The sequence below is a fragment of the Rana temporaria genome, chromosome 1 (assembly GCF_905171775.1).
Source record: "Rana temporaria chromosome 1, aRanTem1.1, whole genome shotgun sequence".
NCBI classification, from domain to species: Eukaryota; Metazoa; Chordata; class Amphibia; order Anura; family Ranidae; genus Rana; species Rana temporaria.
In genome coordinates this window covers 534326027-534350185 of record NC_053489.1, presented here as the reverse complement: position 1 = coordinate 534350185, position 24159 = coordinate 534326027, and the positions used below count along the sequence as shown (strand labels likewise).

Sequence of the window (24159 nt, the reverse complement as noted above, 5' to 3'; positions counted from 1 at the left end):
TTCTTTTATAGCGCAAAAAATAAAAACCGCAGAGGTGATCAAATACCACCAAAAGAAAGCTCTATTTGTGTGAAAAAAAGGACAAAAATTTCAGATGGGTACAATGTTGTATGACTGAGTAATTGTCATTCAAATTGTGAGAGCACCGAAAGCTGAAAATTGGTCTGGTGATTAAGGGGGTTTTCGTGCCCAGTGGTCAAGTGGTTAATAATAATAATAATAATAATAATAATGCAAATCATTGCATTCGGTTTATTTTATTTTTTATAACACAGCGTGCCAACTTATTTGGGAATTGGGGTTGCAGTTAAATATAAAACAGCATAGTTATTTTTGGAAACCTACCTGATTAAATGAATCTTTAAAGTTGATCCTTTGTAACTCATTGCGACAGAGCCAAACATCATCTCCCCCAACATGTTCACATCTGAGGCTGGTTTAGTGTACTGCAGAGATATACATGTCAGTTAGCACAATTTGGAAAATCAGGCATAAGAGAAAAAGAAAAAAAAAAACACACACCCACACAAGGGTCCGTTATGTCCTGGTTCACCATTTTAGGTCCGATTTCAGGGCAAATTTCTGGCTGAATTCAAACCTGAAAAATAGACCAAAAGACGCACAGGGCTCTTCTGCAAATTCGCACCAGAGCCGCTGCGAAGATGTGTGAACTGGCTCCATAGAGCCGGTCAAAATCTCCTGCTGTTGTAAATTGGATGAACCCAGCCTTAAGATTTCTTGCAAGAGACTTCTGTTAGTGTTCAGGCACTGCTTCAGGCATTTTAGGAGAAAGGGCGATCGATCCTCTGAATATTTTTACTGGATCGTAATTTTTCCCTCAAAATAAGCAAGTCCTGACAAATCCACTTTAAAATTTACAGATCTGAAAGTACCATTGGGGGTTAAAACTTCTACTACTGAATTAGTCATTAGCACTGTGGTTATTGTAAAGTAGGTGTGACCCTGCATGTACCTTTGTGTGCCACATGAATCATACACATAGGCAGTTAGCGGTAGAAAAAAGCGGGCTTTTATAGTTCAAGCAGTTCTCTGAAACACTACCGCTAGGCAGACAATTCAATGACCAATTTTCAGCTGGTTGCTGAAGTGTTGGCCTCCTACACCCTTCGCAAGGACTACAGTTACTGATAAGAGCCAAAATATATGTAAAACGCTAGAACCCCCCCTCTCTATGTACAACATCCAACAATCTGTATTACCTGGTACTTGGGCAGGGTTTCCCTTGCAGGCTGAGCATGTGCTGATGCTGTAGCCCGTGAGGAGATGGTACAGGTCCCACTGCTGCTGGTCTGACAGGATTTAGTCTTTGTTGTAGCATCTTCTCCGACTCTCTGTAGAAAACATTTAGTATTTCATAAATTTTTTTACTTTAGGGTGACATTGAGGAATGTTTAACCCATTTAACTCAGGCTGACTAGAATATTTTCCTGAAAGAAGTAGATTTTACGGGGTTTGTCTTTCCTCATCACTGCCCTACTTGGCAAGGAAAAATAATAACTTCATAAGACCAAGAACCCCTATACATAGATATAAATTTATCAAGCAGAGAATAGGCCAACCAAGTGTATGCTTTGCATGCAGGGTTTGAGAAATAAACTTGTTAACATTACAACTTTGCGAAAAAAATTAAATTCTTTATTTTCCCAAAAATTGTGACAAAAGAATTACAACTTCAAAAAATGCACCATGACTTACTAAATACCTTGAACTGTCCATTTTCTAAAAAGGAGTCTTTTGGGGGGCATTGCTACTGTCCTGGCTTTCTAGTACCTCAAAAAAATGATTGGCAGCAAGAACATCAGGACTGATCAATTTTCAAACATACATACCTTGTTTTAAGCAGAAACGCGGTTCCAGCACCGAATGCATGCAATTGTAAGAGATGCTGGAGGGTCTATGATGCTGGCTGCTGGTGGATCTATTGTAACTGGCTGGAACAAACTTTTGCAAGGGGGGTCTATTGTTGCTAGGGGTCAGTTGTTCCTGGGAGGGATCTATTGTTGCTCGCTGCGGGTCTATTGTTGCTGGGGTGGTATTTTGTAACAGGGGGCAAAATGTTGTGTGAGGGGTGTATTGTTGCTGGAGTGGGATCTTTTGTTGCTAGGGGATCCATTATTACTAGGGGTGGATATATTGTTGCTTGGGTGGGATATAGTGTTTCTGGGGTGGGATCTTTTGTTGCACTTGCTAGGGGGATATATTGTTGCTGGGGAATCCATTATTGCTAGGGGTGGATCTATTGTTGCTGCCAGGGTATTTTACAAATTTTTTATCATTAACAGATTGCATACAAAATTGCTTACCACCACAAAATATATGGTTCTAGATTCTCTAAACACGGTGGCACAGGTAGGTGGGCAGGGGGTGGAAACAGAGGATGGTACTTTGAGGTGGGTAAAGAGTGGAGACATGGGGTGACTCAAAAGAAGGGGGGAGTCCCTGTACCTATTCTCGGAGGGAAAATAAAAGCCAAAACATGCAAACTGTGTCTGTGTGTGTTGGCTCTATAAACGTTTACATAGACTAAATAAGACACCGATTTGGATTATCTTTACCAAAGAAATGTACCAAAAGATGTATTTTCCTAAATTTATGAAGAAAGTAGATTTCCTAAATGATATCATACATTTTTCTGCCCATCAAGGTTTCTTGACTATTTTCCATTCGAAGAAGATTTCTGCCTTACCTAAAACCCTTTTCTTGGCGTACATTATGGGACACAGAATGGTATTCTGAAGGTGGCAGCATAACCCAGTGTTCAAGGAGAATTGGACACTGGAAAAGCAAAAAAACTTGCCTAGTACAATCCCTCCTACTCACAGCATGCCTCATTTTAGTAGCAAGCAATGATAGTTGAGGATTGTAAGAACAGTGGGCAAGGACCGGTGTCCCAGAATGGACTCAACAAGAAGTATTTTACATAAAGCAAAAAATCCTGTTTTCTTTGTCCCACAGGGTAGAAACAATGAGATGTTCAAAATCAGTCAACTGGCATATTCAAAAGCATTAGGGGTGGGCAACAGCAAATGAAAACAAGGTCCATGAGGGAAAAAAGAAAAAGAAAAACAAGAGAAGTCCGAGTGTTGCTTGAAAAACCTTACGACTGAAGTCAGCATCAGCTAAGGCCTAAAAAAAAAAAAAAAAAAAAAAAAAAACCCTTTCACCTGGTAGGATTTAATGTGGACAGAAGACAAAGTGGCAACCTTGCCAATATGAGAAAGAGGATAGCCGATATGCTTTGACTGGGAGGTCATAAGCTCAAAACAGCGTGCACCATATCCAGATAATGGGGAGAGGGTCCTTTGGACGAGGAGGATCTCCAGTGCAGAGTCAAGGCCCAGGTCCACCAATCTTTGTGGACACCCTTGCAGCCATACATTATGGGAAACCGTATTGGGAAATAGTATAGCACATGTCAAACATGAGGCCCGCTAGCCTAATCCGGTCTGCCAGGCCTTGTCATGAGCCCCTCGCATCCAATTTTGCAGCTGGAATGTGGCAAAATGCCATTTTACCCCCCTTTGGCTCACACCCTTTGCTCCCTCTCCCCGCTGTCACTTGTAAACACAGAGCACAAAACCACAGTGGGGAAGATCTCCACACCAACATTGCCTGCGTTAGCATGGCAGTCTGTCAGTTTTTTATCGTTCAGCCGGTGGGGTTCAACGAAAGAAAACGGAGTGTGTGTACCCCAGCTTTACATAATTGGGTATGCAAACACTTGTTTGCATCTTTAAAAAGTTGAACGTAAGTATGTAGGGGACTTGCTGTATTCTCAAAAACTAGGTTATACTGCCACCATAAAAACAAACATTGGCAAAGCAATGCCGTGTAAGGACAGTCCAATACAAGTCCTCCTAAACCCAGCATGTCCTTAGAATGAACATCTTCTCTCTGCAAAGCAACAGCTGAACAAGAACTTGTAATTATGGCCTTTCAATCTTGAGAACTGCACAGTTCAACCAGACAGTAGAATCAGGTTGGCAATTTTTTCCAGTTAAGGGCTCTTTCACACTGGCAGACCGTATGTGCGCTTTTTCATCCATCTATGTACGGACGAAAAAGGGACACACATTGGTCCCTATGAGATTGCAGGTGTCAGCGGATGAACATTCGATCTCACCCGGCTCCGCAATCCTCCGATTCTGCAGATGGGGGAAACCCCTATTTTTCCATCCGTCTGCAGATCGGAAGGAACACAGACAGACGGTCCGTGTTCATTCAGCCCCCCCCCCATAGAGGACAGCAGAGAAAAGACAGGGCGGTCCCTGCACAGTGTGCGGGTAACGCCCTGTCATCCGACAGCTCAGCGGGGGGTCAGCGGAGCGATCCGCGGAGGATCACAGGGCGGATCAGTGAAAGAGCCCTAAGGCTTAGTTAACCATGGTGCGATGCAGGAACCGCAATCGATCTGGACAGGAATCGCACCGCATTCTGCGCAAAATCACATGCCACTTTGCAGCAGAGCGATTTTAACCATTAATTTTGCCACACCAGAATCGGATCACGTGGGTGTGAACTGCATTTTGCAAACCAATTTTGGTGTGTTTTACACACACACACACACACACACACACACACACACACAGCGGGTGCAATTTTGGTGCGGGAAGCGCACAGAAAATCTGTGCGAATGTCGCACCACACCAGTGTGAACTGGGGCCTATAATTGCATGGCGATCTCCCTGATCCCAGCCTGGGGCTTAACGAAAAACAGCAGGCCAATGATCTGCCTGGAATTGCGCTTTATTTTAAATGGAGGCCCTGAATGGAATATTTTAGGTTTGACTTTGAAATGGATTAGAAACATTGAAAATGGATTAAGAACATTAAATAACACGTAAATTTGTGTTGCCGCATTTTTAAGATCTGACTCAGGTACAAGTAGAACTTTTGGTTTTAACACATACAAAACACTGCAGAAACAGAGAACACTTCAGAGAGTGGGAATTTTCTCTTCTATCACAGGCACACAGGTTATCTGGTTTACTCAATCTTCAATGTGACTATCACTAGGCTGTTATAAAGTACACAGAGCAGTCATGTGCCTGACACAAGGCAGTGACAGGAAAAAACAGAGCCATTAAATATGTCCTCCCTCTCTAGCCATTTAAGTGAACGGACAAAAGAAGCTAAAAGAATAAAAAAAATAAACCACACACCTTAACTCGAAAAAGAGCATTGTGAAGTTATTACAGGTACTTGTATAGTGCCAGCAATTTACATATAAATTGTACATTCACATCAGTCCCTGAGGAGCTTACAATCTAAGGTCCCCGATTCCCATTTACACACACTAGGGCCAATTTAGACAGGAGCCAATTAACCTAGCAGTATGTCTTTGAAGTGTGGGTGGGACATGCAGACTCCAGGCAGCCAGGTAATGCCACGATTGGGATTCGAACCGACAACCCTAGAATTATTCATCTCCCCAAACTTTTCAGAGAGTACAGCCGACACAATGCTATAGGATGGTGCCGTCTCTGCTTCCAGTATTTCCTGAATAGCCACACATACATACATAACTACTGCAGGAATGAACCACTACCTTCACTATACTCGGGGAGTATGCAGAGACTGCTATTACCAGATTGATTCAATGCTATATGGACTATTAGGAAACAATAGGATAACTTGTAACAGTACTTTCCATTTCTCTGCTTTTCTTACTTTCAGCCAAGCTGTCACATTAAACAGGTGCAATTTGCCCATTAACCGTTGCAGTGGAACCTCAGTTTAAGAGTAACTTGGTTTGAGAGAGTTTTGATTTGCGAGCAACTTTTTTTTTTAAATTCTGACTCAGTTTGCAAGTGTTGACTCGCAAGACGAGCAGAATTCAAGCTAAAAATAGGCCTGCAGTACCTCATTTGGCCTGAGGTACGGGAGCGCAGAAGCCGAGCAGAGCCAAAAATAGGCCTGCAGTACCTCATTTGGCCTGAGGTACGGGAGCGCAGAAGCCGAGCAGAGCCAAAAATAGGCCTGCAGTACCTCATTTGGCCTGAGGTACGGGGGCGCAGGAGCTGAGAAAAGCCAAACATTGGCCTGCAGTACCTCATTTGGCCTGAGGTACGGGGGCGCAGGAAACGAGCCAAAGTGTCCTCGGGCCTTTTTTGGCGCTCTCTGGCACCCCCAACCTCTGGCTGCATTCGGTATTGCACCCCATTGAAGTCAATGCGGAACAAATTATTTTAGTTTCCATCGACTTCAATGGGAAAAACTCGCTTTGATATGCAAGCACTTTGAATTACGAGTATACTCCTGGAATGGATTATGCTTGTAATCCGAGGTTTAACTGTATATGCATAAAGAAACCATCATCCCTTTTCTACCAAGTGCTGGTTCACACAGGGGCAGCTTCAAAGTCACCCAACTATGAAGCCACCCCATACAGCACGACTTCAGTGCGGCTTGCAAAACGACTTCTGTATAGAAGTCAATGCAAACCACTTCCAAGTCGCCCCAAAGTAGCACAGGAACCTTTTTCCACGTCGGAGTGACTTGAGTCGCTCCTATTAGAACACTTGCATTGCAATGCATGGAGTGCGACTTGTCAGGCAGCCAAGTCACCCTACAGGTCACCCCTGTGTGAATCGGCACCAATTCAGGGATCGACAAATGCCGGGCGCCAGGTCGCCATGGCGACTAGAAATAGTGTCCTGGCGACTTGGCTTGGAAGGTGAGCTGGTGCCATCTGGTGGTGAGCCGTTGGTATTACAAGTTATTACCACCAGATGTGAGCTGGCGCCATCTGGTGGTGGCCGTTGGTATTACAAGTTAAGCATTACAAGTTAAACAGCAATTTTAATGTCATTTTTCACTATTTTCACTGCCATCTTCTTCCCTCTAATTAGAACCCCCAAACATTATATATATTTTTTATCCTCACACCCTAGAGAATAAAATGGCGATCGTTGCAATACTTTCTGTCACGCCGTATTTGCGCAGCGGTCTTACAAGCGCACTTTTTTGGGAAAAAAATTACACTTTTTTTAATTAAAAAAATAAGACAACAGTAAAGTTATCCCCATTTTTTTTAATATTATGAAAGATAATGTTACGCCGAGTAAATTCATACCCAACATGTCACGCTTCAAAATTGCATTTGAACACCGTTTACATATGCGGGCGCGGCTCACGTATGTGTTCGCTTCTGCGCGCAAGCTCGTCGGGACGGGGTGCGTTTTCTGGCTCCTAACTTTTTTAGCTGGCTCCTAGATTCCAAGCAAATTTGTCAACTCCTGCCAATTGTATCCAATATTTTGATACACCATAAACATTCAATGCTACAAAGCAACCACTTTGTTTCCCCAATAATGAAATCCAATATGCGACACATGGGAAGTGCAACGTGTGAAGGAACAGTAAAGCATGTCCACCGTTTAGCACTGTAAAGTAGGAAGCCAAGTCTCAGTATGCAATAAGTAAATAAGACTGCACCTATTTAAAAAAAAAAAAAAAAAAAAAAAGCATTTTTTTGGGGTTGAAATTGGAAAATCTGCAAATATTGCGAATAATGTACAAATCCACAAATCTGAAAAGGATAGAGATATGTCAATGTATTTCAGCGTACTCCAAGTATTTGTATTACCATTGCTTGTTACAAGTGTGTTCTTACACACAGGTACAACATCTTAATAATCTCGTTATCTCATTAGAGCTCAGACTTGGAAAATCACATGACCTTATAACTGTGGATGAAAGTCACTGACAGCAGGGCATGAAGCTCTGACCCGTTTGTGATCACAAGCAGATGATCAGACGTTGCATGAATTGCTAGTTGGCTCGAGTTCAAGTGATCATGTGATGTTCTCAGGCATTTTGCACACTCCCACATTAATCGCCTCACTTCTTAGGTCATCTAGTTATGTGTAAACTTATCAGGAAGTCAAATTTACACCATAACCATTATTGTTACAATAAAAACCTAGGCAAAGTTACACAATATCTTTTGGCGTGTAATCTACTGTCTGAGGGGGAGGCTGCCAAGATGTTCCTGTGGCATGCATGTAAAAGAGCAAATCAAGTGACTGACTTAAAGGGGTTGTAAAGGCAAAGGCAGAAGTTTTTTTTTTATCTTAAAATGGAGTTTCTATCTCAAAAATGTTTTTCATTATTGTGCTCATTAGACCTAAAAAAAAAAAAAAAAAATGTTTTACTCATCTGGAAATGCCTGTTGCTATGCAGTCTGCCTTTGGAATCACCTAGGATTCTGACATCTCCCTCTAATGCTCCTGAGAAATGTGTGTCATTTCCCAGGATGCAGTGCGCTGCCCAATTATCACTCCCCATCCAAGACTTCCAGGAAGTAAGTGCTTGTGGGCTTAACAATGCCCACAAGCAAAATGACAACTGTGTGGACATAGTTTTATAAACTATCTTTTTTGAATAACTATGCGGATCGGCGGCGGATTGTAAAATAAGTGACCGGATTTATATTATAAAAAAACGCATGATGAAAGGACATGCATTTAAAAAATGCCAATTGTGGTTGGAACCCCGCTTTAATGAACCAAGATAAAAAGCCTTCTGTGTGCAGCAACCCTACCCCATCCCCAGCCCCCCTAACACTTACCTGAGGTCTGTCCTCTGTCCACAAGTGTCTCAGTCGTCCGAGATTCTCCCTCCTGATTGGCTGCTGCCAAAGTCAGCTAGTCAATCAGAGTGAGGGGGCAGGGCCGGGGTTCCGTGTCCAGGGCTGGGTTCTCTGCAACCAATTCGCAATAGCAAGAGACTGTGACCGACTCTCTATGGAGAGCCGGTCACACATCTCCACTGCGGCTCCAGTGCAAAATGTTGTTGTTCTGCGAGTCTTTTGGTCCCTTTTATGTTCCAGTTCAGCCCAAAATTTGGGCTGAAATCAGACCCGAAACAGTGAACCAGGACGCACCGCACTCTTGCTGGGAGCCGCATCAATATTAGGTGTGAACCTAATGACAATGGTCCCAAAATGGTGTCAAAAGTGTCCGATGTGTCTGCCATAATGTCGCATTTACAATAAAAAAAAAATATATTTTTTTTATAAAAATGCCAGAATACTATCCCCTATTTTGTAGATGCTATAACTTTTGCGCAAACCAATCAATAAACGCTTATTGCCATTCTTTTACCAAAAATATGTAGAAGAATACGTAATTGCGTAAACAAAGGAAAAAAAATGTTTTTAGATATTTTTTGGGGTTATTATAGAAAAAAAAGTAAATTATATATATATATATATATTTATCTTTCAAAATTGTCGCTCTATTTTTGCTTATAGCACAAAAAATAAAAAACCGCAGAGGTGATCAAATACCACCAAAAGAAAGCTCCATTTGTGAAAAAAAAAAAAAAGTCAATTTTGTTTGGGAGCCACGTCGCACAACCGCACAAATGTCAGTTAAAACGACGCAGATGCCGAATTGCAAAAAGTGGCCTGGTCTTTAACCAGCCAAATGGTCTGGAGCTGAAGTGGTTAAGCACTGTAGGTTTAGTTCCACTGTAAAGGCAAAGAAATGGGCGGGAAAAAAACTGACTGGATTCATAAAGTTGGCACTTCAAAACACTATTGGCCCATAGCTATAAGGTTTGGAAGCCTCACAGACCAATATTGAGGGCTGCAAATGGCAGTAGGTGGAAAGGAAAATAAACTTGGGGCATGAATAATGTGCTGGTTACAGAATATCACGCTAGAAGTGCAAAAATGCCCAATTCAAATAATGCAAACCGTTAGAATTTGCACCTACATTTGAGCAACAATTACTGTTTAGTAGTACTGCATAAGCAAGAGCCTATCAACACCAAGCACAAATCTTATACACAGAGCACGGCACAGAAGAGGAGTTCTCATCTTCAATCCCTAGACCAGTCCCTGCAATGTCTACCAACATGATGCACAATAGAAGGGCTACATTATTAAAATAAACATTCAGCTACAAGATAAAACTACATAAATGATGGAAAATTAAAAAACACATTTATTCGCTCACCTGGGTGGTTCCCGTTTTTATTTCATTAACTGCTTTAGAGTCGAATAAAACCTGCCTTCCTCTTCTTTCACAGTCTTGGTAAACAATCAAGCGAATGCAATTCAAGTCGAACTCTGAACAAGGCCAGCTGTGAATAAAAACATGGAGTTTGGTCAGTGAGGTGTAGATTGATATGTGGTAACAGGAAGAGCCGATACTGTAACATAGTAATAAAGCTTAAGAAAGAAAGGATTGCATTTTCTTTAGGTTAGAAATGTACTTTATATACTGACCCAGGCATGTGAAAACAAAGTCAACGCTTGCAAACATTTGTGGCTAGAAAATGCGCGTTTCACGCCTCTTTTGCCAATATCAAGAAAATAACCAACTATAGCCTTACTACTTAAAGCGGAGGTTCACCCTAAAAACATGTATATACCATTACATTCAGCATACTTCCGACATGTACAGTATGCGTTTTTTTTTTCGCTGTACATACCGTATTATTGTTCTTTTCCACCCGGCTTCCGGGTTCTCACTCCCGCGGGAGTAGGCGTTCCTATGCAGCGGCGCAATGTCGTCTGGGACTTAGCCCAGATGATTGACGGGCTTGATAAAAACGTCCCCCTGGCAGATAAGGCGCGTCACGAGTTCTGAAAATAGCCGAACTGGGAGTCGGCTCTATACGGCTCCTAGTCTGTGCGCAGGCACCATATAGAACCGACTCCCAGTTCGACTATTTTCGGAAACTTGTGACGCGCCTTATCCGCCGGGGGGAAGTTTTTATAAAGCACGTCAATCATGTGGGCCAAGTCCCAGGTGACATTGTGCCACTGCATAGGAACGCCTACTCCCGCGGGAGTGAGAACCCGGAAGCTGGGTGGAAAAGAATATGGTATGTACAGCAAAAAAAAAAAAACACACAGCATACTGTACATGTCGGAAGTATGCTGAATGTAATGGTATATACATGTTTTTAGGGTGAACCTCCGCTTTAAATCCTGATACGGATTCCATTTTAGGAAAAGACAAAAAGGTCAGTCAACTGAGGTTTTTTTTTTTTTTTAAGCTAGGTGACCCATCACAAAAATATGTACAGTATATCCTAACGCAATAGTAATGCTTGGATATGGATATTGAAGAAACCACCTATACTGAAAAGAAATAGCTTGGCTGCCATTCTCCTTCTGATCATGCAAGTGATTTGGGTGTGTGGAGAACACAATGGTTCCGCGGGAGGGAATTAAGCGATTTTCTTTCCTGCAGCCTGTGGAATGGTCAGGCATTCACAGGGGCGGATCACGACAAAATATTCATGAAGTCGGCCCTCTGCACTGTAATATATGGAGGACTGCAATGTAAAGATTACAGTGCCCCTTCGCATTACAGTGCCACTAGCAATCACATCCCCCCCCCCCATCACAGTGCCCCTTGCAGTCATGGGTCCTTGCTTTTATCTCTGCCTCCCATGCACAGTCTTATCTTTGGCAGGGCAGAGGCAGGATTCAGCCAGTGTCCTCTCCAGCGACCTACCGACGATGTCATCCTATCAGCAGGGCAGGGGAACGGGAGGAGCTGCAGATCTGGATCATATTAACAAGTGGGTGATTACCAGCTTATTAATATGAAAAAAAAAACAGGGTGGATTGGATTCAAAATCACTAGTAAAAAGTCTTGATTTAAATCATAATTTTTAAAGCGCAACTGTTATCTCTGTCCCATGGCAGCTCCTCCTCTGAACCGCTGTTGACTCGCCGATAGTCCCAGTCATTTGAATGGGACGGCTGTGATGCGGCAGTGACACAACAAGGTGAGGAAGTGGTGGCAGCAGGTGAGATAGCCAACAGGCGTTGCCATGATGGATCTGAAATTACAGGTGCTCTTTAAATGCAAGGACTTATTCTTGCTGGTAGTTAGAAGCCCTAAAGTGGAGTTCCACTCGTTTGTAAGTTTATTAAAAAAAGTCAGCTGCTACACTTTTAATAGACGCCAACCTGTCCCACAGTCCAGTGATGCGGCCGCCTGAAGCCTCGCTCATCTCCCCTCCTCCTCTCTACGGTGCCGTCATTGCAAAAGTGGGCACCCGGCTGCGACAGCTGGCGGCTCCACGGCCAGTCGTGTGTCGTGCTGTGCTCGTTGAGTGACCAGGCAATCTTCTGGGACCTGCAATGTGTCCCAAAAGATTGCAGAGAGGGAGGAGCCGCCTAGGGGGAAAGGAGGAGTAGTCTAGGTGGGGAGGCGACCAAAGCAGGAAGTGGGACAAAAAGTACAAAACTGGAAAAGACTGTCGCTCTCTGTGCAGATCTCCAGCCCCCCCCACCCCCCAAAGAGGTTATCCTATCAGCACAGGCGTAGGGTGGAAGAGGCATGGCTGCAAAGCGGGAGGCAATTGGCGACCGTGGTGTGCGTTAGCCCTGTCCAGACCACGGTAGCCACTTGCCTCCAGCTGTGCAGCCCAGTCATAACAGGCCGCTCTGGTTAGGACATATGACCCAGTGTGCCCTATGGGCAGTCCAGTCATGCCTGTACCCAACAGGTCCGTTTCACTCAATTCTCATATTTCAGTTTTGACAGGCAATTTTATCATATCTTTTGTGACATCAGCAGGGAGATTTCCCTTAACTACGGTATATCTTCATCACATTCCCCTAACCGCTTTGTTGCTGCTGCACTCCATTATCTATAGATACTAAATTGAGAATTACCAATATATGTGGCTGTCAGCACTGTATAAACTCTATGTAGTATCCGCTACATAAAGTTTACACCACTGTGTCCTGGCAGCAGGACAGGGTTTCCCCATCTGTTCTTCAGCCAAAATCAACGCTGCTCAGCCATACGCAGCAAGCCTTGTATTTTTTTTAATACTCAACAGTAAATGAGGACAGAGTATCCTCAGTTAGCACATTACAGTGTGCCTTAGAACATCAGTTCGGTATAGAGTTACCAATAAGTTATTAGACAATAAAATTAATGGTCAATTTATTTTACAATAATTACTCAAGCGGAAATAGGACTGAATGTCCCTCACACTAGAAATTGGCAAGACATTCTCATCGGGAACTTTTTTTTTTTTTTTTTTTTTTGGAGCAATGAATTTAAAGCTTCCCATAAATGGGAGGGATGGAGAGGCAGGTGGGTGATGTCACAACCTCAATCAATCAGAAGAAGCCTTTATAAAATACTAAGCTTCCTGTGAAAGGCTAAAAGTGGCACTCAGCCCCAAGATTTACTTTTTTTGGAAAAGGTAGGGAGCACTGAGAGCAGCCATATTATAAGTAAAGGAAATCGTTTGGGCCAGCTTGGCCCGAACAAACTATTTAAAGAGATAGTAAATTTGGAGTTAGGCTTCATTACCAGCCCCACCAGATGTACAGTACTTGCCTTCCCTTAAGCCTGGTACACACGATGAAAATATCTGACAATTTTTTTTTCCCCTGCATGCCAGTCTCATATTAGAAAACAAATGCATTACTAGAGTTACAAAAAATTCTAGTAACACAGAATACAATGTCCTGCGAAGATGCAATATATTGTATGCTTTCATTGATCATTCTATTATTTACGGATTCAATGCAAATCATTAGTTCTGGTATCGTACAAGAAAAAAGGTTTTTGTGCTTGTCCTTTCAAATTATTTCAGATGAACTGTCATGACCAGCTCTTAAAGCTGTGTACCAAATGATCAGATTATCGGACAATCGCGCCAACTGTATTTTTTGTCCAATTTCCTCATTGTGTGTACTGGGCATAGGGCCGTTTCAGGAAGATGAGATTTATCTCCATGTAAGTTACAAGTTGCAATTTACAGCTTATACAAGGTTTTAGTCTCTCCCTCATGTGAGGGTACTGGATGCCCAACAGCCAACTGGCAGATGGAGGGAATTGCATGATCCCTTGGACCCATAAGTGCCAGATGTTTTTGTCTCTTTGTTTGCAGAGGGCTTGTGAAGGTAAGGCAAGGTGGGGCCATCAGAGTGAATCTGTGCATTTGCAGAGCAAAGTAACAAAAAGCACCAGTTCACTGAAAAAATAAATAAGATAAACTGCAACATGCCATCAATAGGAGCATAAAGTGCAACGCCTACAAAAGCCGTGTGCATCATTCAGAAAAAAAAAGTAAAAGTAAAAGCTAACGTTTTTTTTGCCAAGTCTGAAACCCTAATGCCAACAAGCCACAAAAAAAAAAAAAAAAAAATAACACATTCAGGCAGGACACAGATTTGAGTATAATCAATGAGACCACTGCCGAGTAGTTGCAAGCAAATGCAAAGCAATATAAAATACCTTTCCATATACTCCATGCTTTTCTCCTGCTAGTCTGCATGGCCAGACTGTCCAGTGTGCAATTGACTGATATTGCCCTCACCTTTATTTGGGGTTTATTCCAAAGCACAAGACTATCAGATGACTACGAGCTGCCCGCCCTTCACCCTCATGACAAAAGCTGCTGAGCAGACTGATGGCTGCTCTTCTATTCTGCATTGTCTAGGTAGTGTGCTCACAATACACCGCACACCCATATTACCCTGTATTCACCTCCTGTCAGCACTCATACTAGCCAATTCCTGCCTCTTCCTCTGGGGGATCACCCAAACCCGACGACAAGGGGTGCTCAATGCACAGAATACATCTGTAGGTAGAGAAATGAAAGGGACTAGACCAAGCTCAAAGAATTAGATAAATCTTAGTTACACTACACCATAAAACTTCGCATTTCCTTGGCTGGGATTACAAAAGGGGGTCATTTACTAAAGGCAAAACCACTTTGCACTACAAGTGCAAAGTGCACTTGAAATTGCACTTGGAAGTGCAGTCGCTGTAGATCCGAGGGGGACATGCAAGAAAAAAAAAAAAAAAAAACACACAGTATTTTAGCTTGCACATGATTGGATAATAAAATCAGCAGAGCTTCCCCTCATTTCAGCTCTACCCCTCAGATTTTCAGCGACTGCACTCACAAGAGCACTTTGCACTTGTAGTGCAATGTGGATTTGCCTTTCGTAAATAACCCCCAAAAAGTCTATTGACAGTTGTTTCAGCACACCAGGATCACTTGGGCCTCTTGTACACTGCAGCTTGAAAAAGCTCAGCTTTTTTCTCTCCCCCCACCCCCGGATCTAAAATGCAGCCGATTGTTTAAAATACACACAGGCACGTATTCTTCAGAAAATAAAATTATATATATATATATATATATATATATATATATATATACATATATATATACATACATATACATATACATATACATATACACACACATTATATATATATATATATATATATATATATAATGTATTACACACACAGGGGATCGTTTTATGGCATTTTTATTAATAATATTTTTTAGGAGTAATGTTGGCGATCAGCGATTTTTATCGTGACTGCGACATTATGGCGGACACTTTTGACATCATTGTCATTTTTACAACGATCATTGCTATAAAAATGCACGATTACTGTGAAAATAACACTGGCAGTGAAAGGGTTAACCTGTGGGGGCGCTGAAGAGGTTAAGTGTGCCCTAAGGGAGGGATCCTTACTGTGTGGGGCCGTGGATTGGCGTGTGACTTCACTGATCGTCGTTCCCTATGACAGGGAACGACGATCAGTGACATTCTCACTAGGAAGAACGGGGGAAAGGTTTGTTTACACTTACCTCTCCCCGTTCTTCAGCTCTGTGACCTGATCGCAGGACACCAGCAGCGATTGGGTCCGCGGGTCACTGAGCTCAGGATCAGGTCGCAAGCGTGCATGCGCGACCCACGTCTGGGCTCTTAAAGGCGACTCAAAGTGCCTTGCGAAAGTATTCGGCCCCCTTGAACTTTGCGACCTTTTGCCACATTTCAGGCTTCAAACATAAAGATATAAAACTGTATTTTTTTTTTTGAAGAATCAACAAGTGGGACACAATCATGAAGTGGAACGGAATTTATTGGATATTTCAAACTTTTTTAACAAATAAAAAAAACTGAAAAATTGGGCGTGCAAAATTATTCAGCCCCTTTACTTTCAGTGCAGCAAACTCTCTCCAGAAGTTCAGTGAGGATCTCTGAATGATCCAATGTTGACCTAAATGACTAATGATGATAAATAGAATCCACCTGTGTGTAATCAAGTCTCTGTATAGATGCACCTGCACTGTGATAGTCTCAGAGGTCTGTTTAAAGCGCAGAGAGCATCATGAAGAACAAGGAACACACCAGGTAGGTCCGAGATACTGTTGTGGAGAAGTTTAAAGCCGGATTTGGATACAAAAAGTTTTCCCAAGCTTTAAACATCCCAAGGAGCACTGTGCAAGCGATAATATTGAAATGGAAGGAGTATCAGACCACTGCAAATCTACGAAGACCTGGCCGTCCCTCTAAACTTTCAGCTCATACAAGAAGACTGATCAGAGATGCAGCCAAGAGACCCATGATCACTCTGGATGAGCTGCAGAGATCTACAGCTGAGGTGGGAGACTCTGTCCATAGGACAACAATCAGTTGTATACTGCACAAATCTGGCCTTTATGGAAGAGTAGCCATTTCTTAAAGATATCCATAAAAAGTGTCGTTTAAAGTTTGCCACAAGCCACCTGGGAGACACACCAAACATGTGGAAGAAGGTGCTCTGGTCAGATGAAACCAAAAATCGAACTTTTTGGCAACAATGCAAAATGTTATGTTTGGCGTAAAAGCAACACAGCTCATCGCCCTGAACACACCATCCCCTCTGTCAAACATGGTGGTGGCAGCATCATGGTTTTGGCCTGCTTTTCTTCAGCAGGGACAGGGAAGATGATAAAAATTGATGGGAAGATGGATGGAGCCAAATACAGGACCATTCTGGAAGAAAACCTGATGGAGTCTGCAAAAGACCTGAGACTGGGACGGAGATTTCTCTTCCAACAAGACAATGATCCAAAACATAAAGCAAAATCTACAATGGAATGGTTCACAAATAAACATATCCAGGTGTTGGAATGGCCAAGTCAAAGTCCAGACCTGAATCCAATCGAGAATCTGTGGAAAGAACTGAAAACTGCTGTTCACAAACGCTCTCCATCCAACCTCACTGAGCTCGAGCGGTTTTGCAAGGAGGAATGGGCAAAACTTTCAGTCTCTCGATGTGCAAAACTGATAGAGACATACCCCAAGCAACTAATGCCCCGTACACACCATCACTTTATGTGATGAAAAAAAACAACGTTTTTAAAAACGTCACTTTAATTGACCGTGTGTGGGAGAAAACGTTGTTTTATGTCTTGTAAAAAACGACCAAAAGAAATTGAAGCATGCTTCAATTTTATGTGTCATTTTTCAAAACGGCGTTTTTTACTTCACAGAAATTGACCGTGTGTAGCAAAAAACGTCGTTTAAAAATACGTTTTTACACCCGCGCATGCCCAGAAGCTAGTTATGAAGCGAGCTTCAATGGGAAAAGTGGTGAGAACGTAACCTCGCTTTGCTAGAACATTGTGAGAAAAACGATGGTGTGTAGGCAACTTCGTCTTTGAAAATTGAAGTTTCAAAAATGTCGTTTTTTACTTCACAGAAAATGTCGTTTTTTTTCATCACATAAAGTGATGGTGTGTATGCGGCATTACAGCTGTAATCGCAGCAAAAGGTGGCGCTACAAAAGTATTAACTTAAGGGGGCTGAATAATTTTGCACGCCCAATTTTTCAGTTTTTTATTTGTTAAAAAAGTTTGAAATATCCAATAAATTTCGTTCCACTTCGTGATTGTGTCCCACTTGTTGATTCTTCAAAAAACATTACAGTTTTATATCTTTATGTTTTGAAGCCTGAAAAGTGGCAAAAAAAATTCAAGGGGGCCGAATACTTTCGCAAGGCACTTGTACCTGTATGTGCTTATGCCCAGCCGTGCTGCTCTGCCAACGTATTTTGGTATTAGGCGGTCCTTAAGTGGTTAATATAAAAAAGAAAAAAAAAAACAAAAAAAAAGAAAAAAAGAAGAAGTTTATTTTTTAAAGATACTTAAAGCGGAACTAATCCCATCAATTTAACAGGTTCATAAAAAAAGTTGCATTCCTGGCACGTGCCTGGAATTTAACTGTCAAACTGCTTGTGCTCACAGCCAAACCATCAAATGGCTGGTGTCATCCCGGATCACATGTGAAGCATTATGGCTGTAGAATAAGCAGAGGCCAAGATAGCAGCTTCCTTGGTTGAAAATTATAAGAAGATTGCATTTTTCTTGAATCTACAGTGTGGATAAAAATAAAAATAAATGGGGAGGGATTTTTTTTTTTTAATCAAATTTATTTTAATAAAATGCTTTTGGAGTGAAAAATCTATCTAAAGATAGTTTTCTTATTAGGATACATTTATTTAGTTTATTCAGCATGAAATGGAGCTTAGTTGTGTAGCACGAGGCTGTATATTCTGCAATATTTACATTTTTGGTAAATTCCGTCAATAAATTCAAGCTCTACAAGCTGACATAACATGTATTGCATTGATGCATTCACACAGTTTCACAGTAACCACGAGATAAAACAAAGTTCAGGAATATTCTCCCATTGTTTTGAAAAACTATGTACACTGCAAACTGTATGACCGAATCGGTTCTGATTAGGGCTGCAACTATCGATTATTTTCATAATCGATCAGTTGGCCGATTATTGTTTCGATTAATCGACTAATCGGATAATCTTAACCACTTCCATACAGGGCACTTACGCACCTTCCCGCCCAAGCCAATTTTCAGCACTGTCGCACTTTGAATGGCAATTGCGCGGTCATGCTACACTGTACCCAAACAAAATTGGTGTCCTTTTTTTCCCCCACAAATAGAGCTTTCGTTTGGTGGTATTTGATCACCTCTGCGATTTTTTTTGCGTAACAACTAAAAAAAGACAAAAAATTTTGAAAAAAAAATAAATGTTTTTATTTTATTCTGTACATTTTTTTGTAAATAAGTAAGTTTTCTCTTTCAATTACGGGCACTGATATGGCGGCACTGATGGGCACCGATGAGATGGCACTGATGGACATCGATGAGGTAGTACTGACGGGCACAGATAAGGTTGCACTGATTGGCGGCGCTGGTATGCGGCACTGATGGGCACACATAGGCGGCACTGATGGGCACACATAGGCGGCACTGATGGGCACACATGGGCACTCATGGGCGGCACAGATGGGCACTCATGGGCGGCACTGATGGGCACACATAGGCGGCACTGATGGGCACACATGGGCACTCATGGGCGGCACAGATGGGCACTCATGGGCGGCACAGATGGGCACTCATGGGCGGCACAGATGGGCACTCATGGGCGGCACAGATGGGCACTCATGGGCGGCACAGATGGGTGGCACAGATGGGCACTGATAGGTGGGCACTGGGCATGGATGGGCACTGTGGGGTGGCACTGATGGACACTGTGGGGAGGCACTGATTTACCCATGTTTCCAATCAGTGCCCATTTGTGAGGAAAGATTGGCATCTTTTTTTTTTTTTTAATGCTCCAGATCCTCCACTTCTGTGGTCCCTCACCGATGCTTCTGGCTCCCCCTGCCTTCAGAGTGCCTCAATAGCAAGCTGCAAAGTATAGTATAGAGCAGTGATGGCGAACCTTGGCACCCCAGATGTTTTGGAACTACATTTCCCATGATGCTCAACTACACTGCAGAGTGCATGAGCATCATGGGAAATGTAGTTCCAAAACATCTGGGGTGCCAAGGTTCGCCATCACTGGTATAGAGCGTCCGCTATAGCAAGGTAAAAAAAACTTTTGCCTTTAGAACCACTCAGTTCCTGCCCAGGACTACATGTCCCATGAGGCATTGCTCCTCACACTTTCACATGCACAAATTCTCAGGCACTTAGTCACATGTATGGATGGTGTACTGAGCTGTATGTTTGCTGCACTGTATTTCCTGATATGTAAACAAATAATGCATTCTGTATGCAGGCCAACTAATCAACTGGCCGATTAATCGATTATGAAAATAGTTGACAACTATTTTCATAATCGATTAGTTGTTTCGGCCCTAGTTCTGATATTGCCGTTTTACTAACCTGACAGCTTATTATAAATAGGAAACCTTAATTTTGTTTGCAATTAAAGATTCTAACTACGAGCTAGAATGAGTCCTTACATTTAAAGGGGAGTTCCACCCATAAATATAACATTACATCAGTAGTTTTAAAAAAAATGTCATTAGTCCTTTACGAAATGTTTTTTTTTTTTTTTTAGATGCCTTCAAAGTGTTGTTGCTAGGCAGAATAGTTAATCTTCCCTCTTCCTGCACCTAGGTGCTTAATGCTTCCTAAACTACACCGCACAGACTCCCGGGAATGTAGTGGGTGTAACTTTCCAGGAGTCTGTGCACTCCACAGTCTTAAAGAATCATGTGACTTGGACAGCACAGGTGCTGAAACCTGATCTGACACTGCTTGTGCAGCACTGAGCATGTGCAAGATCTACAAGGCTGAAATCCAGGAAGTCATACAGTCTGGCTTCATGATGCCCACACTTAAGATGGCCCCAGTCAATTTCTATTTTATAAAGTGTCTAAATGCTGTAACAACCTAACAAAACGGACCTTAGTTTACAGACTAACTTTACTAGAATACATTAAGCTTGTGTATTACAGGGGTATTTATATTTAAAAAGTGAAATTGTGGCCGGAACTCCGCTTTAAAGAGCACCTGACATTTCAGATCCTGGCAGCGCTTGTTAGTGGCCATCCACTCACCTGCTGCCGCCACGTCCCTCACCTTGTTGTGTCACTGCCACATCACCAGTCGCTCCATTAAAGTGAATGGGACTGTCAGTGAGTCAACGGCAGGTCAGAGGAGGAGCCACTGCGGGACAGAGATGACAGTTGCTCGTTAAAAAATTATGATAAAAAAAAAAAAAAAAAAGTAACCATTCATACAAAAATATCCAAAATTAAAAGTCATTGTCACAGTAAGAAGGTGTGGCCATTCATACAAGAAATGTCCACTGAAGAGTAGATGCATTTATTGCACTGCAGGCTACATCCTATAAAAATAATAGACATACAATACATATGCTGAATTTAGAAAAATATATCCATACAGAGCTTACCAAGCATAACAGCCTTCCGTTACAGAAATGCCACTTATTAGAAGCATGTTCTAATAAACAAAGCACTTCAGTGCCGGTTCACACTACCGCAACTTGGGATCCGACTTGTGTCGCCCCCCCAAGACGCGCAACATGAGAAATTACATGTTCGTCAATGAGAGCCGTCTTAATGTACACTACTGAAGTTGCGCCGACTTCAGAAAAGGTTCCTGTACTACTTCAAGGCGACTTGTACCCATTGATTTCAAAGGAAGTCGCCTCAAAGTCGGATCCTGTGTCTTAAAGGGTCACTAAAGGCAGAACCTTTTTTTTTTTTAAATAACAAACATGTTATACTTACCTCCACTGTGCAGCTCGTTTTGCACAGAGTGTCCCCGAATCCAGTCTTCTGGGGTCCCTCGGCGGCTGTCTCGGCTCCTCCTCGCAAAAGCTTTCCACCTTCATGCGAGCGAGCGAGCATGGCGAAAAGCTTTTGCGAGCGTGCTCCCGTGATACAGCAGTGGGCATAGCCGCCGACTATCACTCGGCCCTGCCCCGCCCCCCGGCATGCCGCATCATCCGCTGTGATTGGCAGCAGCGCCAGCCAATGGCTGCGCTGCTATCAATCCATCCAGCCTAGCCAATCAACGGCCAGGCTGGGAACCAAAGAGGATCATGTGGACACACGCGGGACTTTCGAGGGGTCAGGTAAGTAAAACGAGGGTTCGGGGGGCGGTATGTCGAATGTTTTTTCTCCTTAATGCATAGGATCCATTAAGGTGAAAAAACATTTACCTTTACAACCCCTTTAACTGAAGCAACTTTCCAGGAAGTGAAAATAGTTTTCTAAGGCAAACCCCTCCCTCCTACAGAGCAGATCATTATGCGATTGGTCACTGGCAAAGTCGCCTGTCCTGGAGGTGACTTAAAGTCGCATTGCAAGTCGCTCCAAGCAGCGCTGAAGTCGCACTCAAGTCGTCGTCAAGTCGCCGTGTAAGTCGTGTTGCCCCTGTGTGAACCGCCACTCAAGGTCCTCAGACTACCTGCTCATATTTTATGGCAACAATCACAATTCCAGTAATACACAATTGATTTAACAAGCACTATTACAAATAAAATATAAAGCAGACAAGGATAGGGCTGCAGAAGATTAAAAGGAGACAGCAATATAATATCTAATATAAAAGCTTTGAAGCTGAATCATATCAGAGATTTTACCTTGACTCGGAGTCCGTAGCGAAACGATTGGCGAGATCTTTGCGATATTTGCTTTTCGCTGTCCTGCTGTCAGAGTTCTTACACTTGCTGGCAAGCAGGCAGGTGGCAATCCACCTGTTCCGGAGTCTATTGGAGGAACACCCCGCATAGCCGCCAGTCCTCTGTGTACCCCCACACATTTTCCTTTTACAAGAACCACAAATAAAAAATAAATAAAAGAAAAGTACAAGTCGGTGTTGGATAGTTATCCTATTAAAGGGAAAGAGCTTTCAAAACAAGGAGAAAAAATAAAGAATGTATCCAACATTGGAACACACAAGTCTTCCTCCTAATACAAGGCTTGGAAGAATCCTAGCCGATCTCATACCGACAGGTACAACGAGCTTTGCTTTCCAGGTCTCCAATAACAAGCCATACGTTAAACTGTCACAAGACTGAGCCATATGTCTGACAGAGGGCAGGACTTGGGCTTTCGGTCACACCTTCTGCAGCAAGGGTGTATAAACATTGGCTAGGCTGGAGATGACCGTCATGTGAGAAGTATTCATCATGTGACAATGAAAAAGCAGCTCGACCGCTTACTAGTATTGTCTGCAATCACACTGACACTGCTAATCTTACAGGATGTCACTCGAGCTGCAGCCAAGAACAGACCTCTAAACACGTTCTGTGCCGGGATAGGAAATCCATAGATGTGCAGTGAACATTCTAAACTGCATAGAGGAGCCCCACCAAAATCACACCTGCACCACATGTTACATGTCAGGCACCCCCTGCAGCAAGAATTGAGAAAGGCGGTGAGCAAATCACACAATCAGAACATTACATTTCTAATCACAATCACTGGCAAGTTGTTCTGTTTGTCAATGGTATAATCTGTCACTCAGGCTGGATTCACGGGCCGAAACAACTAATCGATTACCATTTTCATAATCTATTAATTGGCCAGCAACATAATGTGTTTAAAGAGAAAAAAAAAAAGGAAAAAATTAGCCCTTTATAGTACAAAGAGAGCAAATAATCACTACTGTTAATATTTTAACCACTTAAAGACCTCGGGTGTTTTTCAGATTTGGTGTTTGCAAGACTAAAACAGTTTTTTCTGCTAGAAAATTACTTAAAACCCCCAAACATTATATATATATTTTTTTCTAACACCCTAGAGAATAAAATGGCGGTCATCGCAATACTTTTTGTCACACCGTATTTGCGCAGCAGTCTTACAAGCGCACTTTTTTTGGAAAAAATTCACTTTTTTTAATTAAAAAATAAGACAACAATAAATTTGGCCCAATTTTTTTATATATTGTGAAAGATAATGTTACGCCGAGTAAAATGATACCCAACATGTCACGCTTTAAAATTGCGCCCGCTCGTGGCATGGCGTCAAACTTTTACCCTTAAAAATCTAGATAGGCGACGTTTAAAAAATTCTATAAATTGCATTTTTTGAGCTACAGAGTAGCTCTAGGGCTATAATTATTGCTCTCGCTCTAACGATCGCGGCGATACCTCACTTGTGTGATTTGAACACCGTTTTCATATGCGGGCGCTACTCGCGTATGCGTTCGCTTCTGCGCGCGAGCTCGTCAGGACGGGGCGCTTTAAAAAAAAAATTTTTTTGTTTTCTTATTTAATTTTATTGATTTTATTATTTTTTACACTAAAATATAAAAAAAAAAAAAAATTATCACTTTTATTCCTATTACAAGGAATGTAAACATCCCTTGTAATAGAAAAAAGCATGACAGGTCCTCTTAAATATGAGATCTGGGGGGTCAAAAAGACCTCAGATCTCATATTTAGGCTTAAATGCAAAAAAAAAAAAAAAAAAAAAGGAAAATTTGTCATTTAAAAAAATGACAGAAAAAAAATTGTCTCTTTAAGAGGCTGGGCGGGACTGACGTTTTGACGTCACTTCCGCC

General features: G+C 42.3%; 1 protein-coding gene across 3 annotated transcripts in view; it reads right to left on the bottom strand.

The window, feature by feature from the left end:
* Window positions 1–24159, bottom strand: part of FNIP2 (folliculin interacting protein 2) — a 94916-nt gene that overhangs the window by 48762 nt on the left and 21995 nt on the right. For 2 of the 3 annotated variants that reach the window (XM_040332385.1, XM_040332393.1), the window contains exons 1-4: window positions 22235–22748; window positions 9987–10113; window positions 1221–1352; window positions 346–446 (exon numbers count right to left, since the gene is read on the bottom strand). In XM_040332385.1, the coding sequence (XP_040188319.1) occupies window positions 346–446; window positions 1221–1352; window positions 9987–10113; window positions 22235–22413 (539 nt within the window). In that variant the 5' untranslated portion in view covers window positions 22414–22748. Of the gene's footprint in view, window positions 1–345; window positions 447–1220; window positions 1353–9986; window positions 10114–22234; window positions 22749–24159 lie in introns of those variants that run through there. The other variant, XM_040332400.1, reaches the window with a different exon arrangement.